Below are 20206 nucleotides of genomic sequence, written 5' to 3' on the forward strand. Positions count from 1 at the left end.
TGGAAAAATTCAGTCAGTCACTCAACAATTACTCATTGAGCACCTATACTGTATTCACACTATTCTAGACACTGGAGATACAGCAGTGAATAACAAAAACCAAAAGAGCCTCAGAGTCTACATTCTAGTGGTGAGAATAGAATACATAAAGTAAGTCAGATACAGCAGTGAATAAAAACCAAAAGAGCCTCAGAGTCTACATTCTAGTGGTGAGAATAGAATACATAAAGTAAGTAAAATATGTTCCATATCAGACAGTGATAAGAGCTATGAAGAAAAATTGAGTAAGGAAGAGGATAAAAAGCTCAGCCTGGAAACTGAGTTGACGTATGACTGCAGATTTAAATGAATATGATGAAGTGAGAACTGACAGAATCTGGTGGAATAGCTTCCACAGAGAGTAAACATCAAGAAAAAAATGCCCTAAGCAGTAGAATATGCCTGGAACATTTGAAGAACAACAAAAAGACCAATGGAGAAGAAGAAAAGTAGAGATCCATAATCCCTTATCTGCAACTCTAAAATACCAAAAACTCCCAACACAGAAGTTTTTGCTAAGATTGGCATCAAAACTCACCTATCAACAAACCCTGATCCGAACTCCTTGTGGCTATTTGGTCTTTACTCTTTGCTTAATGTGCATATCTACGGTTCTTTACAGAAATGTTACTGTCTCTGATTACCAAATGCTGCTCAAGGCCCCACTGGGTATATATTACTTACTAACTTTATTACCTTTCTGGTCCCAAGACATATGGATAAAGGATTGTTGAATTTATAATTGGAGATGAGGTCAGAGACACAATAAGAAGGCCAAATCAGGTAAAGGCCTGCAAACCATGGTATGAACTTGGACTTTTATTCTGAGTGAAATGGGTAGCCATTGCAGGCTGTAAACAGGTGAGACACAATTCGGCTTAAAAATATCATTTGAATGCTAATTGAGAATAGGTGAAGGTGGGCAAGGGCAGAACAGAAAAGCTGTGGCAGTGTCAATAATCCTACAGAGCAATAAGAGTGGCTTGAACTAGGATGACAGCAGTGGAAATAGTAAAAAGTAGCAAGAACTTCAATGTATTCAGAAAGAAAAGGCAAAAAGATTTCACAGTGGATTGATATCAAGAAGGGGAAACATAGGAGTTAAAGTTAACTCCAAGGTTTCTAGCTTGAATAAGTAGAACAACTTGAAAAGAAGCTAGAGAAGATTAGGGGTGATAATTTGTTTTGAACATGTTAAATCTGTTTTATTAAAAAATCACATAAAGGGCCGGCCCGTAGCTCACTCAGGAGAGTGCGGTGCTGATAACACCAAGGCCCTGGGTTCGGATCCCATATGGGATGGCTGGTTCGCTCACTGGCTGAGCATGGTGCTGACAACACCAAGTCAAGGGTTAAGATCTCCTTACCGGTCATCTTTTTAAAAAATAAATAAATAAATAAAATAAAATAAAATAAATAAATAAATAAAAATCACATAAAGTATTCCATTACAATGTTTCAAGATACAGAATAAATTATTTCCTTCCCAAAATACCTGAAAGATCCTTGAAAATCTTGATGGTTCATTAGTACAATCTTTAATAAACAGCTCGACGTGCATGTAATGTACAAATTTTCTAATTCAAGTATCTCTCTACGACTTGTTAGTTCACAGATAATGTTAACATTAGAATTTTTATTTCAATAAAAAATATTTCTGTGGTTTTCCGCAAGTGGAGTATCATCCTACAGACGACATCCTAAAAAGCTGTAGGGTTATTTTTATAGTAAGTCACAATGACTAAGGGTTGCTACTGGCTAGAGACACTAGATATTCTTCAGTGTGGACAATTCCACCCAATGAAGAATTGTACCATATCCTACCTACATTCCTGAAGATGAAAAACCTACTTAGCAATTATTTGAACTAAGAACTTAAGTCAATTTTACATAAAATCAGAGTATTTTAATCTGAAACTTCCAGGAACACAACTACTATGTATATCAAAATTAGATCTTTTTTTTTTATTTTTCAACTTTCACTCCTATCATGTCACCAATGGCAACACTGCTAGTGGTATCAGAATCACAACAGGTAACACCTGTAATCAGTCAGCATTCACAGATGTCACATTGCTAGTGATTCTACACAAAGATGCCACCATCTGACTACTAAAGTATGTCTTCTAGTATCGTTGTACCTGAACATTCACATACTGAAATACTTTTCCTTTTATTTCTCTTGTATAGTACACTTAATATATGATACTGACTTTTTAACAAATTAAATTTTTCTCTCTCCAAATAGATGAAAAATGTTTGATGTTAAATATAAATGGTATCAGGAGAAAACTCCCCTTAGTGCACAGGTAAAAATGCCACTTCTTAAAATTTTTTTTAAATCCGGAGGTGGGGATTGGGGGGAGAGATTTGAGAGAGAATAGGATTAGCCCTTAAGGAAGATGCACAGTTGTTCCATGCATATTCACCATTCCCTTGAAAAGCTGGGCATCTACAAACAGCCTTAGATTCTGTCAACTACATCCACCATCTGGTCTTCAGTGAAAACATACTACCTTTTTTCTCAGGTACAGATCAACGCAAAATATAAACTTAATCATCCTATTCCCCACATATGAATTGACACTTGAACCTATATTTAACAAACAGAACAAATTTCAAGTCACCAGAAGTTTAGTGTCATCAGCCCCTAAGGTTCAATCTTCTAGACAACCACATATTCAGGTTGTTTGTAACTTCCTAAGGAATTGTGGATAATTCAAATCTAAAATAGTTCTATTAACATTAAAGTCCATCACAATAGAGAAAAATCATTTATATATTAGATGTTACTAAAACTAGGAACTAATACAAAAACCATTAAGATTATTTTGATGATCACTGTTCAATATTCCCAAGTAATTTGAACAGTTATTGCAAATATCACTGACCGTGGTGTACATCAAGACAAATGCAAATAAGCAAGCACTTGAATGTTTTGATTGTCCAAGTACAGACATACCTGTATCTGTGAAAGACTGAATATCATAGGTGAGATCAACACTGAGGTTTTCAGAGTTTTCTGTTTTTTTAAACACTAATCCAATCACCCACATTGTGCGAAATTCTTCCCTGCAAAGAAGAATATTGCTATAGTTTCTCAGGACTTCATGGAAATATAGCTATCAATGTGGTTGACAACCTGAGGTATATGGAAAAACTTGTAATACAAATATCTGAGCAAACTCAAGTTCTAAACCCAAACTTCATCAAAAATCAATGTCTTTCTCCACACGTGTCCTCTGTATTCCTATTACTACATAAACAATCAGAGTCCCAGGACCAATATACACTAACTGTAGATATTGATAGCCAATGAATGTTCTCAATGATGATTCTGAAGTACCAAAGGCACTGGAACCAAAGAAGAAATATGTTCAAACTAAGGGAAAAGAATAATGTTAACTTTTAGAAAGTCTGACACACTGAAGATTTTCCAGATGTAAAAATTTAACTGAAACTTAATATATACTTCTTCAACTTTTAAAATTCGATTTAAAAGTTCATGTGAACTGCATTTGACTGACTAAAGCTTAACAATAGAAGCAATTGGTGATTCAGCTACTTTTGACGTTTAAAATTTCATTTACTGAGTAAAACATCATGTAAGTCTTCCAATAGAGACTGCAGTAACAAAAACTTGTAATGAACACTTAATGACATATCTACAGAATGGAACATCATACAGTCTTTTAATAATTAAAACTGCAATAACCAAAAACTTGCAAAATGTTCAAATAACTCCTTTCCATGATTGCAAAAGAAAAAAAAATTACATTATCAGAATAATAGTTGTTATATAATACAATCTTAAGTGATCCTTTCACCTTTATCTTTCAATCTTTAATGCTGCTTTATTTATTTATTTTTTAAAGTTCATTACTAATACTCCTGTAAGCCTCCAAATGCTATAAAGTACAGGTAAAGCAGAGTCTCATATTAAAGAGCCTCAAAAGGACAAAGTGAGCCTGCTTGTATTTACATATCTTCTCACTGGTCCAAAATCCAACACGAATCAGATGTTTGCAAGGTCATATTAAAATATGTTCCCTTTTTAAAAAATTAAGGTAAAAAGCAAACCACTTACGTATGGTATAACAGCTATTCCAACAACTATAGTACAATATGGGAGAAAAAAAGAATGTTAAGAAGAAATGCTAAAGACAGTATTACAGCAGATCTGCAGAATCTGAACTCTACTTAGGTACTCATAATTAGAGAGTTTATCAGAGAAAATAACTTATTTCAGTGCTGATTTTTCTCAAGAAATAGACTTTCTCTTCAATGTTTCTGATCAGGAAAAACTAAGTTAGAAATTCCAAATTGGTTTTGAGCCATATGTAGTCAACAGAATAGTGACACTAATTATAAAAATTGCCTATAAAAGTTTCTATAAGTAAAAGTTGAAAAGGGGCCTGATTAAATTAGAATCCTTACTTGTCAGGATTTTCTTTGGGTGCTGGAAATGACTGGGGATTCACATGAGCCAGTGTAATAAATTCATTCTTCTCCAAGCTTCCAACCAGGATTCGGATTTTTGATTCCACCAAGCCCACCCTAAATAAATGTCACTTTGTATTAATAAAAGTTTTGGTTAACTTAAAAAAAAAAAATCAAATGTATAAAATCAAATGTTTATGTTAAGAATATGAAGATAATAAATAACTTAAAATACACACCAGGGAAGTTCAATTGGCTGAACCCCCAAAGACAAAACTAAAAGCCTATGCTCTACCCAAAAATGCTGAACTGGGGGGAAAAGAGAAACAAGGCACACTTCATTCAAACCAGCAAGGTTACAAACGATAAAGAAAAATCACCAACTTCGAACAAAGCACTTTAAGTATACAGTTAAGAAATGATACATGGATCTTTATAAAACAAACAAAAAAGTGTACACGAATCCCCTAAGTCTTATACTTCCATTACAAGTTGTAAAGCTCCATTCATGAAAAAATCAAACCCAAATGGATGTTTTAAGAACTTCCTCCCATCTCCTACTGTGTTCTGTGGCTATCTGATTAACTTGGAAGTTTATTTTTTCTGTAAAGTCTTATCTTATACTCACCATTCTAGGCGTTGTTTTTCTGTTGGTGCACTTGCTAGAAGTACAATATAATGCCTTTGAAGATAAAGACAACATGCTATTTATTTTATTTACATGCTTTGTGCTGGATATTAAAACCATAATGTAATAAGCTTCCTTATAGTTACAGATCATTAATTTAGCAAGAAGAACTGCAATCTGAACATGTTAGCTAATTTCCACACATTTCTAACTACTGGCAATTTTAATTCTTCTTAAAAAGATAGCAATTTTAGAAATAATTACCAAAAGAAAAGCATAAAGAAGGCTGAATAAACATTAACTGGTAATTTTGTTCAATGACTTTGGTAGAGTGCTCTACTCATAAAATTAAAGAGTTGCTCACTAAAACATAATCTATTAAAACAAAAACGTATCAACAAGAACAAAACACCAGAACTTTGGCCACAAAAACATGATCACTAAATATACATTTTACAACAATAACTTCTACTAAAAATTTACAACAATAACTTTCTACTAAAAAAGAGAGTATCGAACATGTCATGCTTTTTAATCCAAATTAAATGGTAGCAAAAATTAAACCCAATACTTAAGTTAGGCCCCAACTTAAGTATTGATTTTTCCCAAGTAACAGTATAAATTTCTATGACAAAGAAACAGACATCACAAACTTGACAGCAACAAAGAAATCTGATTTCTATCCAGAATTCAGTTCCATTCAAATTAGAGAAAAGGCCAACTTTTGATTTCAGAAAATACCATCACGACCAAATACCTATCCTTAAGTAGTTTTAAAACAAACTATTTATTACTAAATTGCAATTACTGTAATTCAATTTCCTAAGACAAAAAAAGTTCAGTCCGATATACCCTTTTATGCATCCACTTTAGAAGTGCTAGGAGCCAAATCTCACACCAGAAACTTTACTTCAAAAAGCAAACTGGTATCATTATCTAATTTGGAAAGTGGCAGTAGGACAAAAAATTTTATTTTACTCTTTTAAAACTCTCAAACTTTTCTGATGTTTTCTATCATATTATACAAGTCAGGTTTCTACCCAAAAACAAGAGTCTAACCTAGACCCAGAAAAAAACTACCAACTATGGTTAAAAAAACGTAAGATTTCAGGCAAAGAAAATAAAAGACTTTAGGCAACGTTATTGAAAGGTTTGGCTAATTTGAGCATTTTTTAAACTACAGCATATTTGAAAAATAGTTACTAATTTTCATAGCTATGTAACCCTTGACAGTTCTAAGACTTGTGTACATCATCTGTTATACAGGATAACAGTACCTGTCTTATCGTAGAGGCATTATAAAGTTCAACTGAGTTAACATCAAGTATTTATAATCTTAAGGTAACAAGAGGTAAAAATAAAAGAAATGAGACAGATATATAGATACACACACATACACACACTCACTTTAAGGGTTCCTTATCCAAAATGCTTAGGACCAGAAGTGTTTCAGATTTTGGATTTTTTCAGATGTTGGAATATTTGCAGAATAACATACCAGTAGAGCATTAATAATCCAAAAATCTAAAATCTGAACTGCTCAAATGAGCATTTTCCTTGAGCATGACATGGGCACTCAAAAAGTTTTGAACTCTGGAACATTTTGTATTTCAGATTTTTGGGTTAGGAATGCTTGACCTGTATATAAATAAATATGGGAACGTGTATAGATATGTGAATATGCAGTCCAAATCCATACAGACCAATATTTCCTTTGTTCAGCATTATTTGAAAGAAGCCACATACATAGAGCAAGCACAGATGACCCAAATAAATAATAAAGATCTCATAAAAGCACTAAAAGTTCATGCATTTTATACACAGAAAAGCCAATATTCGAGAGGCCTAAATGGTCTTATATCAAATGAAATCTTAACAAGCTCAGCAACCTGATTTCTAGATCCCTGAGACATTAAAAATGGCGAATTTTTTTTTTTTTAAAGGGAGATGAAGAGCTCTCTCACAAAAAGATTGCAGTTTATAACGGGAGACAACAAAGTATAAAAATCAGGCATGCACACAAAAACTCAAACACACAAAGGTGTCTGGGTTCACCTTATGTAAAGATTAAACTCCTCTAGTTCTAAATCACTCTTTTACCACACTATTAAAAATATTCATAAGAACCACCTGAGTCTTCAACAAAATCTTAAATGATATACAATGTTCTCTATTTACAAAGGCAAAATATACAAACCATTTGAACATAATTTTGTTGGCAATTCAATGTTTAAAGTTTTGAAACGTAAAGAATTCAACTTTGTTTCTTACTGAAATGTGGTGGGGGGGAGAGAGTATCCACTCTACATTGCATATGCACAAAAGCATATATTTACGTATAAGTAAAGCTGTTAAATAACTCTAACAAGTATTTATGCTAAAGTTAAATATCCTTTACTCAGCCACATTTAAAATTTGAATTGAGATATATAAAATGCACTAACTAAATTTAATAGAAATAATCTGCAAAGATTTTACATGAGTCATTAGGAATTCATTTACAAAACAAAGGCTCATCTAAGAAATTGAAAACATCCCAACTTCATTCTCCAAAAAGGAAGATATAACAACCACAATTTTTTTTGAAGTTCTTACAACAAGCAAACGGAGGGGACACACTTGGGTGGGAGGGGGGAGAGGGAGGAGGGAGGGAGGTTTCGGTGATGGGACATAATAATCAACTACACTGTATATTGACAAAATAAAAATAATTAAAAAAATAATAATAAAAAAAATAAAGTTTTAAAAACCAAAATTTGTATTCAATTATTAAAGTTCTTAGAACACCGAAACCATATAAAAGTACTTCTAAGTTAGAGTATATTACTTTGTTGTACCAAAACACGTAATCCCCTATTTCACGACTGCCAAGTTTAATACTGTCACTCTTAAGATGCGTAATAACTTCGTATAGCATACATTATACGAAGTTATACGAGATTCTTTACAAACTATTCCAAAAGATTGAAACAGAAGCAAAGCTTCCAAGGCTCATCTAAGAAATTGAAAACATCCCAACTTCATTCTCCAAAAAGGAAGATATAACAACCACAATTTTTTTTGAAGTTCTTACAACAAGCAAACGGAGGGGACACACTTGGGTGGGAGGGGGGAGAGGGAGGAGGGAGGGAGGTTTCGGTGATGGGACATAATAATCAACTACACTGTATATTGACAAAATAAAAATAATTAAAAAAATAATAATAAAAAAAATAAAGTTTTAAAAACCAAAATTTGTATTCAATTATTAAAGTTCTTAGAACACCGAAACCATATAAAAGTACTTCTAAGTTAGAGTATATTACTTTGTTGTACCAAAACACGTAATCCCCTATTTCACGACTGCCAAGTTTAATACTGTCACTCTTAAGATGCTCAAATGCCTCTGGGAGACACTCAGAAGTCTTAATGTAATTGTCATTATCTTTTCCCCAAATTTAAAGATTATCATATAGCTTCCAATAAATATTCAACTATAAAAATGTATCCCAAATGAATTAAAACCTATGTAAAAAGTCCTACGAACACTTATTTGCTGTATTTACATAAAAAGCATTTTGTAAGTAGGCTTCCTGGCCATTTCATCTCAATATTTTACTCGGTAAGATCACAGTTCAGATATGCACACTGAAAAACCTTCAAAAATTCTTACAATTCTAGGCCGGCCCAGGCTCACTCGGGAGAGTGCGATGCTAATAACACCAAGGCCACACGGGTTTGGATCCTACATAGGGATGGCCAGTTGGCTCACTCGCTGAGCATGGTGCTCACAACACCAAACCAAGGGTTGAGATCCTCTTACCGGTCATTTAAAAAAAAAAAAATTGTTGCAATTCTATTTTTAAGTAATTCAGAACCAAGAGTTAGTTTACTATTTAAAAAAACAAAACAGATTTTAAGGCTAAATTATTTTATACATACTTATTAAAATTGATGTTACACCTTAGAGAACATTCTGATTTTCTTAATATCTTTCCCTCCTTGTTTCCCAGTAAAATGTAACACCTGAAATAAGTATTCTCATTTCCTAATGTTAATGATTTATTTTACTGCTAGTTACTTAAGTGTTTACTTGAATACTTTAATATGAAAAATATTTCTTAGAACTCTTTAAATTTCACAAAATAATGTTACCTCTTTTTCTCAAGGAACACTGTCTCTTTCTGGAAGATTTTTTTTTTTTTTAATTGTTCTCTTTCTGGAAGATCATTAGTCAGCTTTTTAAGTAAATGAAATTTCCTCCATGGCTCCCTCCCTTCCAAGAATGGCAGGTATGTTTCATATGATTTAAAACCCTACATATACCAAATAGCAATGCTTTCAGGATATGCTTCAAATAAGGCTTAACTTTGACTCAAGGGAAAAAACTAAGGATTTCACAATTCATTTGTACAGCAAATTTGGGGGGGTATTTCATATAAGGACATGTTAAAAATTCAAAGCTGTGAATACTTCCAAAACTTAATGATGGTCATCACAGTACCTTAATAAACAGGGAGATTATTGGAGAAGAGTTAAAAATATCAATAGAATTTGGTACAGATAAAATTAGATTATTGACATGTTTTCAAATCTTTATTTTCCCAGGATACTCAGCTGAAATTTAAATTTTCCTGATACAGTTCCCTCTACTTGTTGCTACTTCCTTATACCTAATGTTTAATTAAAGTCATTTTTGATAAGCTATAAAGATTTGAGTGTTTTAGGAGAACTCAGTAAAGACAGTAACATATAATCTTTTAATGAGTCAAATCAAAGACCTTACAGGTACTATCTGGCAAAGATTGAAGTACAGTTTAAAACTTTTAAAGGGAACTTTTAAAAGGAACGTTAACCCAGCTTTAAAAAAAAAAAAAAAAACCACCAAAGTTCTAATAATGTGAATTTATTCAAATGAAATGATACTGTCAAGGTTTGTTCAATTTCAACATTAATCTTACTTAAAGGAAGCCACTTAAGTAGGTTATTTTCAAGAACCTCTTTCTACCAACCTCTTACTCCTATCCTATAAGTAAGATAGGACAAAGAATGAACCTAGTTTCATCTTTGATTCTCAGGAATTAAAAGATGCTGATACTTTTCTGTTAAGACCATTTTCTTTATTCTTCTCCTTATAATTATGTCCCTTTTATACTGTAGCTTTAAAAGTATCAGTACATATGTTTATTAGTTTAACTGTTCAAAGGCAGTTCCTCATCAACACTGGTTAAAATAAAAAAAAAGATCTGCCAAATGGAAAGCACAATTTATGGGGAATAAGTAATAAAACAAGAGCATTCGGTATTATGCTAAATTTTTACTGACAACATAGTGCTCCCAGAACACAACAGTTAAGCTGTTCCATTATTGCTTGTTCATGCAAAAGATACAGAAACAAAACACAGAGACATCATGAAGGTCATCATTCTTGTTTTTAATTGGGGAAATAGCATAAAGCAATCTTGCTTAGATTATTACAAAACACAAGCCAACACAAGATCAAATGGTCAGGAAAGTGTCAAGCATTAAAAAAAAATTTAAGTGGGACTTTTGCAAATTTTCAGCCCAGGGCAAATAAAAGTGCAAGTCCGTGTTTTTTTTAAAAAAATAAGATTTATTATAACTTACATTTTTCATCAAAAACAACACACTTAATAAGGCTTTTAACCTGTACTAAGGTATTAAACCATTATATTAAAACCATTAGTAAAAATTATTCCACTCAGACCCCAAAACTATTTGTAGAAATATTTGAAGGGGCTTTATTAACACTGGAGGGAAATGGTAGGCCAAAAATGTGCTATAACTATTGAAAACATTTAACTGGCTATATATATATTGACATTTTCTTAGTTTTATCTACATTATAAAGAATCTTAATGATAAACTACTTTCCATAATTAGACAAAATTAGTTTCTGAATAGAGAATATTAACTACAGGTTTTAAAAGTTCACCCATTTGCCAAGGTACACAGATTTACTGTCTTGGTCATGACTGACATATGCCTATAAAAATGATGTTGCTACAAAGAGGAGTTTGGTTAGATCAGAGAGCAAAACCACAGGGGCCATACGTTACCCTGACAAAGAAAAAATAAGGAGTTTACTGAAAAGTTATGTCCTTTGTGACAGGAAAAAAAACTCTATACAAGATGTTTAAAGGAATATCTGAAACAGCATCAGTCTAGCAAGAAGAGATGTCATATACGCTACTATTAAACCATTACTTAAAAAAGCAACATGTCTGACATGCCTTAAAATACATACTTGTACTTTTGAAAGAAGTTTGGAGCTTCAAAAAGTTTGGACCACTCTGCCTTACTCAGCAAAATTTCATCTGTGATAGCAAGACCTAAATTAAAAACATATTAAAATATTTGCATGCTTCAGTCTAACAATCTAGAATTTTAAATAATCTTATACACACCACATGCATTTACCATAATCCTAAAACCATAATTTTAACAAATAAAAGTTTTAGTTTATGACTTGAGAGCATATTCTTACATACACATCCATATACACTTCATAATAGCTGGAGGATTTTTTGAGAGCCAGGTTTCTGGTAAAGGACCATTATTCTAAAATGCCATGCTCACAGAATGACTTTCTCAAAACTGAAGCACTGTAGTTACCTGAGAAGGAAAACTTTCCCATATACTTTGTTTCATGCCTCTCTAAAAAGTTTTCTGCTGTTTCTACAGGGATAGAAGCATCTTCCCATTTAAAGCCTATTTAGACAACAGGAAAGATTTTTCAATTTCTAAATTTAAAGCTGGTAGTTGTACAGCTGATTTTACTTCCTTGACTGCTTTCAGTCAAACCAAAAACCCTGTCCCATTTATTTCCCTCAAAGACCATTTGGTAATAGCTACACCTTCAAATTAATACTTACAACTAGGGTTCAAAAACGTTAAAAATCTTCCAAAATAATGGGCTCTTTGGTCCCAATGATGCTCAAAGCTCTTTCCCAGGAGTATACAGCCTTCTAAGCATCTCTCATGTCACACAGTGGAGGCAAACTGATACATATAATTTTACAAGGCTATAGTATGACACTTAACCAGCCCACAATGGCCCAGCTAAAAATACGGTTTTAAGTGTTATTAATAATCCAACAAATAATCAAAAGTAAATAAATTACCTAAAACTTTTCTGCGTCAATACTCTTATACCATAATCAATAAATGAATGCCAAAATCCACTTCAGTGAATGTTTTCTTTCAACATAAACTGCATAGCTAACAGGTCTATAATGGTATGTAAATCCTTCGTGTATAAAGGAGAGCATAAGCATAAACACTTACCTTGTTTAAACTCCTCAACCATGACCATCCGTGTTGAAACGGACACATTGTACGTGGAGTTCTGTTGTGGGTATGCTGGTGTAATTATAGGCATAAGATGGTACCTATCACTGGGGTTTACCTACATACAACAACAGCCAATCAGTTTCTTCAAGTACATAGCAACAGATACTTGGACTTTTTACCCCTTGTTAAACTGAACCAATGATTAAATTTCATTTATTCATAGCTGGAGTTGAGAAAGAAAAACCACGTAAGGAGACACTGCTTTTATAGGAGTTCTTTATAGAATGAGAGATTTGGTCTTAACTGAGTTTCAATCATTTGGGCATGACTATTTTGGCAATCTTACTAGAAATACTGTGCCTGCAGAGCAAAAATGTTCTACCTGGGAATCTACTGATGTTTAGTTTTTCTTCATTCAACAACAGAAATGGAGATGCACACACAATTACACTTTAAAGAAATGTAAGGCTACAGTATGTTCTGTGTAAAACTAATTTTAAACAAGATGGAAACTTAGCTTTTAAAATACCCTTAGGTTTAAGGAGTTTATGCCTATTAACACTTGGTGAAATTACATTATCCATGTTGATAACATTTTAGGAAAAAATGGGATGATTTACTGTTAATCTGTTTACTAATGATAAATAGCCCCACAAAGGAAAGTGTAATCTCACATCCTCCAAAATCAAATGCCTTGAGATTTGGAAAACTTGGAAATACATAGCTTGATGTAATTCAACAGAGCTTAAAATTTTTGATATTGGAATAAGATAGCAAATTAATTTTCAAAAACAGAATTTCATAAACCTAGAAAGTACTATTCAACCTAAATTTCATACCAACTGATAAAGTGCATGTTGTTAACATTTAAAATGAGTTAAGCAGTAAATGTCATAACTTCTCAAGAAACAGAATGAAAGCTCTTCTTTAGCCCAACCATGTTTTTGTCATCTTGATATAGTGCATGTTGTTAACATTTAAAATGAGTTAAGCAGTAAACGTCATAACTTCTCAAGAAACAGAATGAAAGCTCTTCTTTAGCCCAACCATGTTTTTGTCATCTTTGAAATATCTAACTCAATTTTTACAATTACATCATGGTAAATTAAAGTGATATTGCTTAGAAGTCATCTGCCCACATAAGCATTAAGCAACAGTTTTCCTACCAACAAACCCAATTTCAACAAAATACTTAGATCAAATAAAAAAATACAGGAATTTTTAGTATCCTTTTATTTTTTTTTAAGCACAAACGCCCACACAACTTTGACTTACAAGATAGTTCTATATAGAATTAAAATGTTAGTGAAATGTGTATTAAAAACTATGTACAATTAAATATGGTTTACAGGGTACATAATTATGCTTCTCACATCAGAGGACAAGTATAGATGAAGTTATCTAAAAGAAAGTGTAATACGGATACGTCCACTCATACATAAAAAGCTGGGAAGTCTCCCTGGAGTTTATGCAGATGATTTTTACTTGTTATTGCACAGTGTGAATTTGTAGGGGAAAAAATAATACACTAACCCTTGGGTCCCATACAGGCAAATTAAGATTGCATTCTTCAGGCTGTTTCAATAGCACTGGATTTGGCCATTCCCTGTTTAAAAAGATTGTAGCACTTGATAAGACTATTGGATATTACCATCTAAACGTATTTTGTTAAACATATAGCATTTGTGATATGATCCTTGTTCATTCAGTTTGCCCTCTTGGTATACATAACCTTTTGTTCCTTTCTGTCAACATTAGAGTACTCGAAATACTTTTCCTCTAACCATGAAATTAACTCAAACTACTTGGCAGTTTTCTTGGACTAAAGGCAAACATCTTCTATGCTTCCCAAAGAACCGATAAAGCACTATTTAAATAAAGAAGCACCATTCCAAGACATCTGATGTGTTCATCTCAACCTTGAACAGGATAAACCTCCCCCTTGAAAAGACAAAATCTTGTCCTTATACTAGTTTCATCCAAAGACAATTGAGAATTATAAAGTCACTTCTGATTATAGTCAAAGGGGTATGAATAGTTACAAACATTAATTAGAAAAATCCTTCTCTATCTTATGACTTAAAAGTTAACATGAATTAGTGTAGTAAAACTTTATGGTATGAAGACGTTTTCAAGAGGTGGTCTATAAATTAGCTACTTCAGTCCTCTATAGAAGAGATAAAAAAAAAAATGAAAACCATCTGCCATCCTTAATATATCAAAGTTAGCTTCTTAAAAATATTACTAATTTATATATGTGCAGTATTAAGAGAAATTCTGACATTCTTTAATCTTATCACACCTAATTACATATAATTAAGTGGTATCAAATACCAAAATAGCAGAATGTGTAGTGAAAAGTGAGGCACAGTTCTGAATTACAAATTGTCTCCAATAACTCTAATTTTTATAAAATTACTAAAAAAGAAAAATTCTTTTTACAGAGGGAGGAGGGGCAGGAGTTGGCAAGAACAGGAATGGAAGATAAATCTAAGATAAACCTGTTTGGAAACCAAGAAGCCTCACCTTTTGGGGCATAGTAACTAATATGAAATGGCAATAATCTTCAATCTTAACTTTTCTTAAAAGAAATCATGGTTAACAAATGTGGATATCTTGAAATGAGGGAACTTTAAAAATAAAATCTCTCCTAGGTTAATGTCTAATCTAAAAGGGATCATCAATTGCTTTTTTTTTTTTGTAAGCACCGTAATTTATTCTTTAAAGGCTTTTTATAAAATGTACATCTTTAATATATTGCCAAAGATAAATGGACAGTTGAAAGCAAAAAATAATCACCAAAAAAAAAACTAATGGCCTATAGATTTACACAAACTCAGAAAGTGAAAGAGGTGGTAAAGTATAAGTTTTATCTGAAAGTAATGGATATCCCAACCTTTCAATAAATTGGATTTTAGCAGACGTTTTAGCTAAAATTCAGTTTACTAGGAGGGTAAGTTTATGCAAGAAAGATTAAATAGAATCTGCCTTACGTTCCTAGCTAAGCTAGGGAAAAGGAATGGAGTTTAGGTTTGCCATTTTATATACGTGATCTCCCCAAGGCTATCTAAATGGCTATATCATGAACTAAAATTTGAATCTGAAACCAGCTGCAGAAATGTCATAGAAATAAGACTAAACTTCAGGTCTATAATCAATTTTATTTTAATATAATCTAAACACATACCATTTAGAAAATACCAAGAAAAATTTATGTACAAGAGTTGATGCTATTGCATTTGGATAAAGCTGGCAAGTTCTTGCTACTAGCATAGCCCAGGAAACACCACCGAGGAAACCTAATATATTGGAATAGATGTTGTGGCCTGTTGGTAAGGGAAAAGCAAAAAGATAAGTTAGTGTTGAATAAAAGTTTAAATATTTTTAATAAGCTAGCCAACAAATTCTGAACTCACGTTTGGCCCACAGTTTGATAGCTCTCAGAGTTAACCTGAAGTTGTCAATGTTTGGTACTAGATGTAAAATTTCATCGGTTACCCTGCAACCTGATTAATGGGGGGTGAAAAAACAGAATATTAAGTCATCAGAAGTTTAATGATAATACTTCTAAATTTTCTGAGACTGACATCAAATTAAACAAAATCTTTTATTTGGTAGAATCTGTAATGTTAATTGAATAAAGAGGCAAAAAAAAAAATTTAAAGTATTTACCTCTTATCATAAGCACTAACCTAAATCAAAGAAACTGAATTGTAACCTGTCTAATCTCAAACTTTCGACTCATAATTAAAACATTTTCCTGTCCAGACATACTGAGAACGGTACAATCCACTTACATTTCTGAAAGTTGTCTTTAAGAGGATGATAACAAGCTATGCTAATATAAAATTGTTCAAAAGCAGCCCTTTTAACCTAACCAGCTGACAGCATTACAAAAAGGACATCAGAAGGGCCAGCCCGTGGCTCACTTGGGAGACTGTGGTGCTGATAGCACCGAAGGCATGGGTTCGGATCCCTATGTAGGGATGGCCGATTAGCTCACTTGGTAGAGCATGGTGCTGACAACACCAAGACAAGGGTTAAGATCCCCTTACCAGTCATCTTTTTAAAAAACCAAAACAAAACAAAAAGGACATCAGGATCAAAATTAATTAGGGTTATGCAGTGAAACTTAAGTCACTAGCAATAGAATACAAACATCCGATAGTCTTTTTAAGTGTTCCAAGCATGATTAATGACAGAAGAAAAGAAATAACAGTGCAAGATGAGTAAAATAAACTACTGGACACTCCTTTGTAGTCTATTAGGTAAAGCACATTGTATTTGACTCAGTATAGCTTAATAAGATGGCTATAACAGGTTCATTACAAAACTTGAATTAAAAACAACTATTTAAGGGGCCAGCCCGTGGCTCACTCGGGAGAGTGCGTTGCTAATAACACCAAGGCCATGGGTTCGGATCCTGTATAGGGATGGCCGGTTAGCTAACAGGCTGAGTGTGATGCTGACACCACCAAGCCAAGAGTTGAGATCCCCTTACCGGTTATCATTATTTAAAAAAAAAAAAAAAAAAAACTATTTAATATTTGACAAAAACTGTAACTATGGCAAAAGAAGTAGGCTTTGACATACCGTTAAGACTTCTTATGCATCTTATATCTAAATTTTTAAGCAGACTGTCATCTCGTAGGTCCAAATCTTCTGGAATAGTCTGCAGTGCTAATCTTGCAAACAAAATATCAATCTAAAACAAAAACAAAACTTAACATTCCATATCTGTCAAACTATTTTTAAGGCATTTCTATAAAGAAGAAAACTTGAGGTCTGGTCTGTTAGTTTGGTTGGTTAGAGTGCAGCCTTATAACCTCAAGGTCATGGGTTTGGATCCCCTTACTGGCCAGCCGCAAAGAAAAAAGATGACGACTTAACTCTCCTTGAAGCCATGATCTTCTCATCAACTATGAACGTGACATAGCCCCCCTCAAAAGCCCAAACTATATTAATTCATAGACAGGTATTTTAATCAGATAATGTTAAAAGAAAAAAGATGACGACTTAACTCTCCTTGAAGCCATGATCTTCTCATCAACTATGAACATGACATAGCTCCCCTCAAAAGCCCAAACTATATTAATTCATAGACAGGTATTTTAATCAGATAATGTTAAAACATGGTAATATAAAATGGAACTTATACAAATACCTGACTTGTTATTTTATTCAGTTATTAGGAAATTTGATTTTTTAAGTTGGTAAAGTGCATCTACTGGATTCACTAAGTTAGCTAAATGTATATACTGAATTCTTTAAAATTAATTGTTTAGTTCTTTGCCTATATATTGTGAGCTGATTATATTACATATATCTTTATATTTAGCTCCAAAATACCTCTCAGTAAAAAGGGAGCTCCTTATGTATGAGAATGTATTGTCTGTAATACTACAGTTACGTTTTTTCAATTTAGTTTTGAGTAAAAAGAAACAAGAACATAAACAAAAACTGGGGAAAGCATGGCCTAAAACAACCAGAGTTAAGGCTAGTTTGAAGGCTTATAAAATTCAACTGACGAAACTGTTTTTCTTTTTTAAAGGAAAGGTGAGAGGGCAAAGAAACTTGGCACAGATGTAGTAATTATTCCTGAGGATGTGACTTCGTGGTTCCAAAACTATGGATGTTGCTATAAACAAGCTTTTTTATAACATCAGATAACTTTCAAAAGAAATATTTTAAGAGAATATTGTGAAAAAGCATTTAAAAATACACCTAAAGGATGGAAGGAAAAAACTGTACTGTTATTCAAATAAGTACTTGTGTAGTAGGAAAAATTTTCCAATGAAACAGATTTCAAAGTCTAGTATCTCCCCCAATTTAGACAAAGAGTATATATATGCTCATAAGACCACATAACTCAAAGAGCAACTCAGTGATGACACTGATATTTTTAAAAGTTAGGATGAAATTATTTCACAAAATGTTGAAATGTGAAAATGAAAAGATATTTCCTAAAAGTAGTATTATTTTATATAGCTTATATGATAAAAAACTAACATGGGGGCCGGCCTGTGGCTCACTCGGGAGAGTGTGGTGCTGATAACACCAAGGCCACGGGTTCGGATCCCATACAGGGATGGCCGGTTAGCTCACTGGGTGAGCGTGGTACTGACAACACCAAGTCAGGGGTAAGATCCCCTTACCAGTCATCTTTTATTTTTTTATTTTTTTATTTTTTTTTAATTTTTATTTTGTCAATATACACTGTATATGATTATTATGGCCCATGGGGTAAGATCCCCTTACCAGTCATCTTTTAGAAAACAAAAAACAAAAAACAAAAAAACCTAACACATTAAATATTCCAAGCAGCCATTTGACTTTCATCTCCATCCTGCAAAGTTTATAAAGTTGAGTTGGGTCTCCCACAAAACAAATTTCCTCTTTGTGAGTAATGTTCTTTTTGGGAAAATGGAGCACCACCTTATACACCTTATATTACAGATTACTTTATATTTAACATTGATAGTAAATCAAAGCTACATGAACTTGAAAATCCTTTACCCCAAATTTAACACTGTATGTCTACTTATTAAGGTCAATCATTCAATTTTCATAAAAGATAGACTTGGGCACCATATGCAACAATTCTAGAAACAGCCCTTTTTGCCAAACAATAAATGATTATTTCTCTAGCTTCCAAACTTTTATAATCTTCACTATTACTATCAGGACTTTCCAGCACCATTATGTTCAGCAGAACTAACATAATAAGTAACTAAAGTTGCTTCACTGTCAGCTTTGTTTCTACTTTCCCTATACACATTGAAAGCAGCAAGGAGAAATGTACCTCATTTCAAAAATCTGAGCTCATATATCCTCCCTATCAGAAAACATTTCGGGCCGGCCCGTGGCTCACTCGGTAGAGTGCGGTGCTGATAACACCAAGGCCGCGGGTTCGGATCCTATATAGGGATGGCCGGTTTGCTCACTGGCTGAGCGTGGTGCTGACAACACCAAGCCAAGGGTTGAGATCCCCTTACCGGCCATCTTTTAAAAAAAAAGAAAACATTTCAACATACTACCACAGTTCACACTTTTCTCCCAACTTTTAAAAAATATTTAACTTAAGTGAAGTCAAAGGAAAGTGCTATTTGCAAAATCACTGTTATTGCCTGATTGAGAGTAAAACTACGCTAAATTTGCATATGGAAAACTACCAAAGAAACTGTTTTGGGCCGGCCCGGTGGCGCACTGGATAGTGCGCCGCTTGGGAAGCGCGGCGGCGCTCCCGCCCGAGGGTTCGGATCACACGCACCCAAAAAAAGCTAGTAGGGAAACTTGCCAGAATTTGAACCCAGATCTGCCAAAACTCCAAAGTCAGACCATAATTGTGTCTCCCAGTGTGTAAATATCTATCAAATACTTTGTGCACATGTGTGAACATGCCAAACTTTGAATGATTTAAGTATAACCTGTATTTTAATACTTAGGACAGCATCATAAAATTAATTTCTAAATGAATATTGAAATTTATCCAGTTTCTATGTTTAGCAATTGGTGTTAATTTACCTCTCATAAGTGCTAGAAAGGTTCTACAATACCTCCTCCAGCCCTTTTATACTATTCAAGCTTTTTATTAGCCCTAATGTTGATTGCCTTCCCAGGGCATCTACTAGTTTGAGTATAATTTGTCTAATTAAATTTAAAGAAGAGATGTTTCAGGGAGCACCATTTCATCATTTCCTCTTAAACTCTATGCTGTGGACTTTAATGAGGACCTAAACCCCATCTTAACCCAGCCTTAGTTTCAGCACAGATGAGCTGTGCTTGTTAAGACAGTCTTCAGTTGTC

General features: G+C 33.3%; 1 protein-coding gene across 4 annotated transcripts in view; it reads right to left on the reverse strand.

The window, feature by feature from the left end:
- Positions 1-20206, reverse strand: part of PAPOLA (poly(A) polymerase alpha) — a 45996-nt gene that overhangs the window by 17618 nt on the left and 8172 nt on the right. For all 4 annotated transcript variants that reach the window (XM_008570029.1, XM_008570026.1, XM_008570028.1 and 1 more), the window contains exons 6-14: positions 16994-17105; positions 15817-15906; positions 15588-15726; positions 13934-14006; positions 12395-12515; positions 11355-11439; positions 5108-5161; positions 4477-4596; positions 3002-3111 (exon numbers count right to left, since the gene is read on the reverse strand). In XM_008570029.1, coding sequence (XP_008568251.1) covers positions 3002-3111; positions 4477-4596; positions 5108-5161; positions 11355-11439; positions 12395-12515; positions 13934-14006; positions 15588-15673 — 649 coding nt within the window. In that variant the 5' untranslated portion in view covers positions 15674-15726; positions 15817-15906; positions 16994-17105. The remainder of the gene's footprint in view (positions 1-3001; positions 3112-4476; positions 4597-5107; positions 5162-11354; positions 11440-12394; positions 12516-13933; positions 14007-15587; positions 15727-15816; positions 15907-16993; positions 17106-20206) is intronic.

Source organism: Galeopterus variegatus, unplaced genomic scaffold (genome assembly GCF_000696425.1).
Source record: "Galeopterus variegatus unplaced genomic scaffold, G_variegatus-3.0.2 Scaffold559, whole genome shotgun sequence".
Classification (NCBI taxonomy): Eukaryota; Metazoa; Chordata; class Mammalia; order Dermoptera; family Cynocephalidae; genus Galeopterus; species Galeopterus variegatus.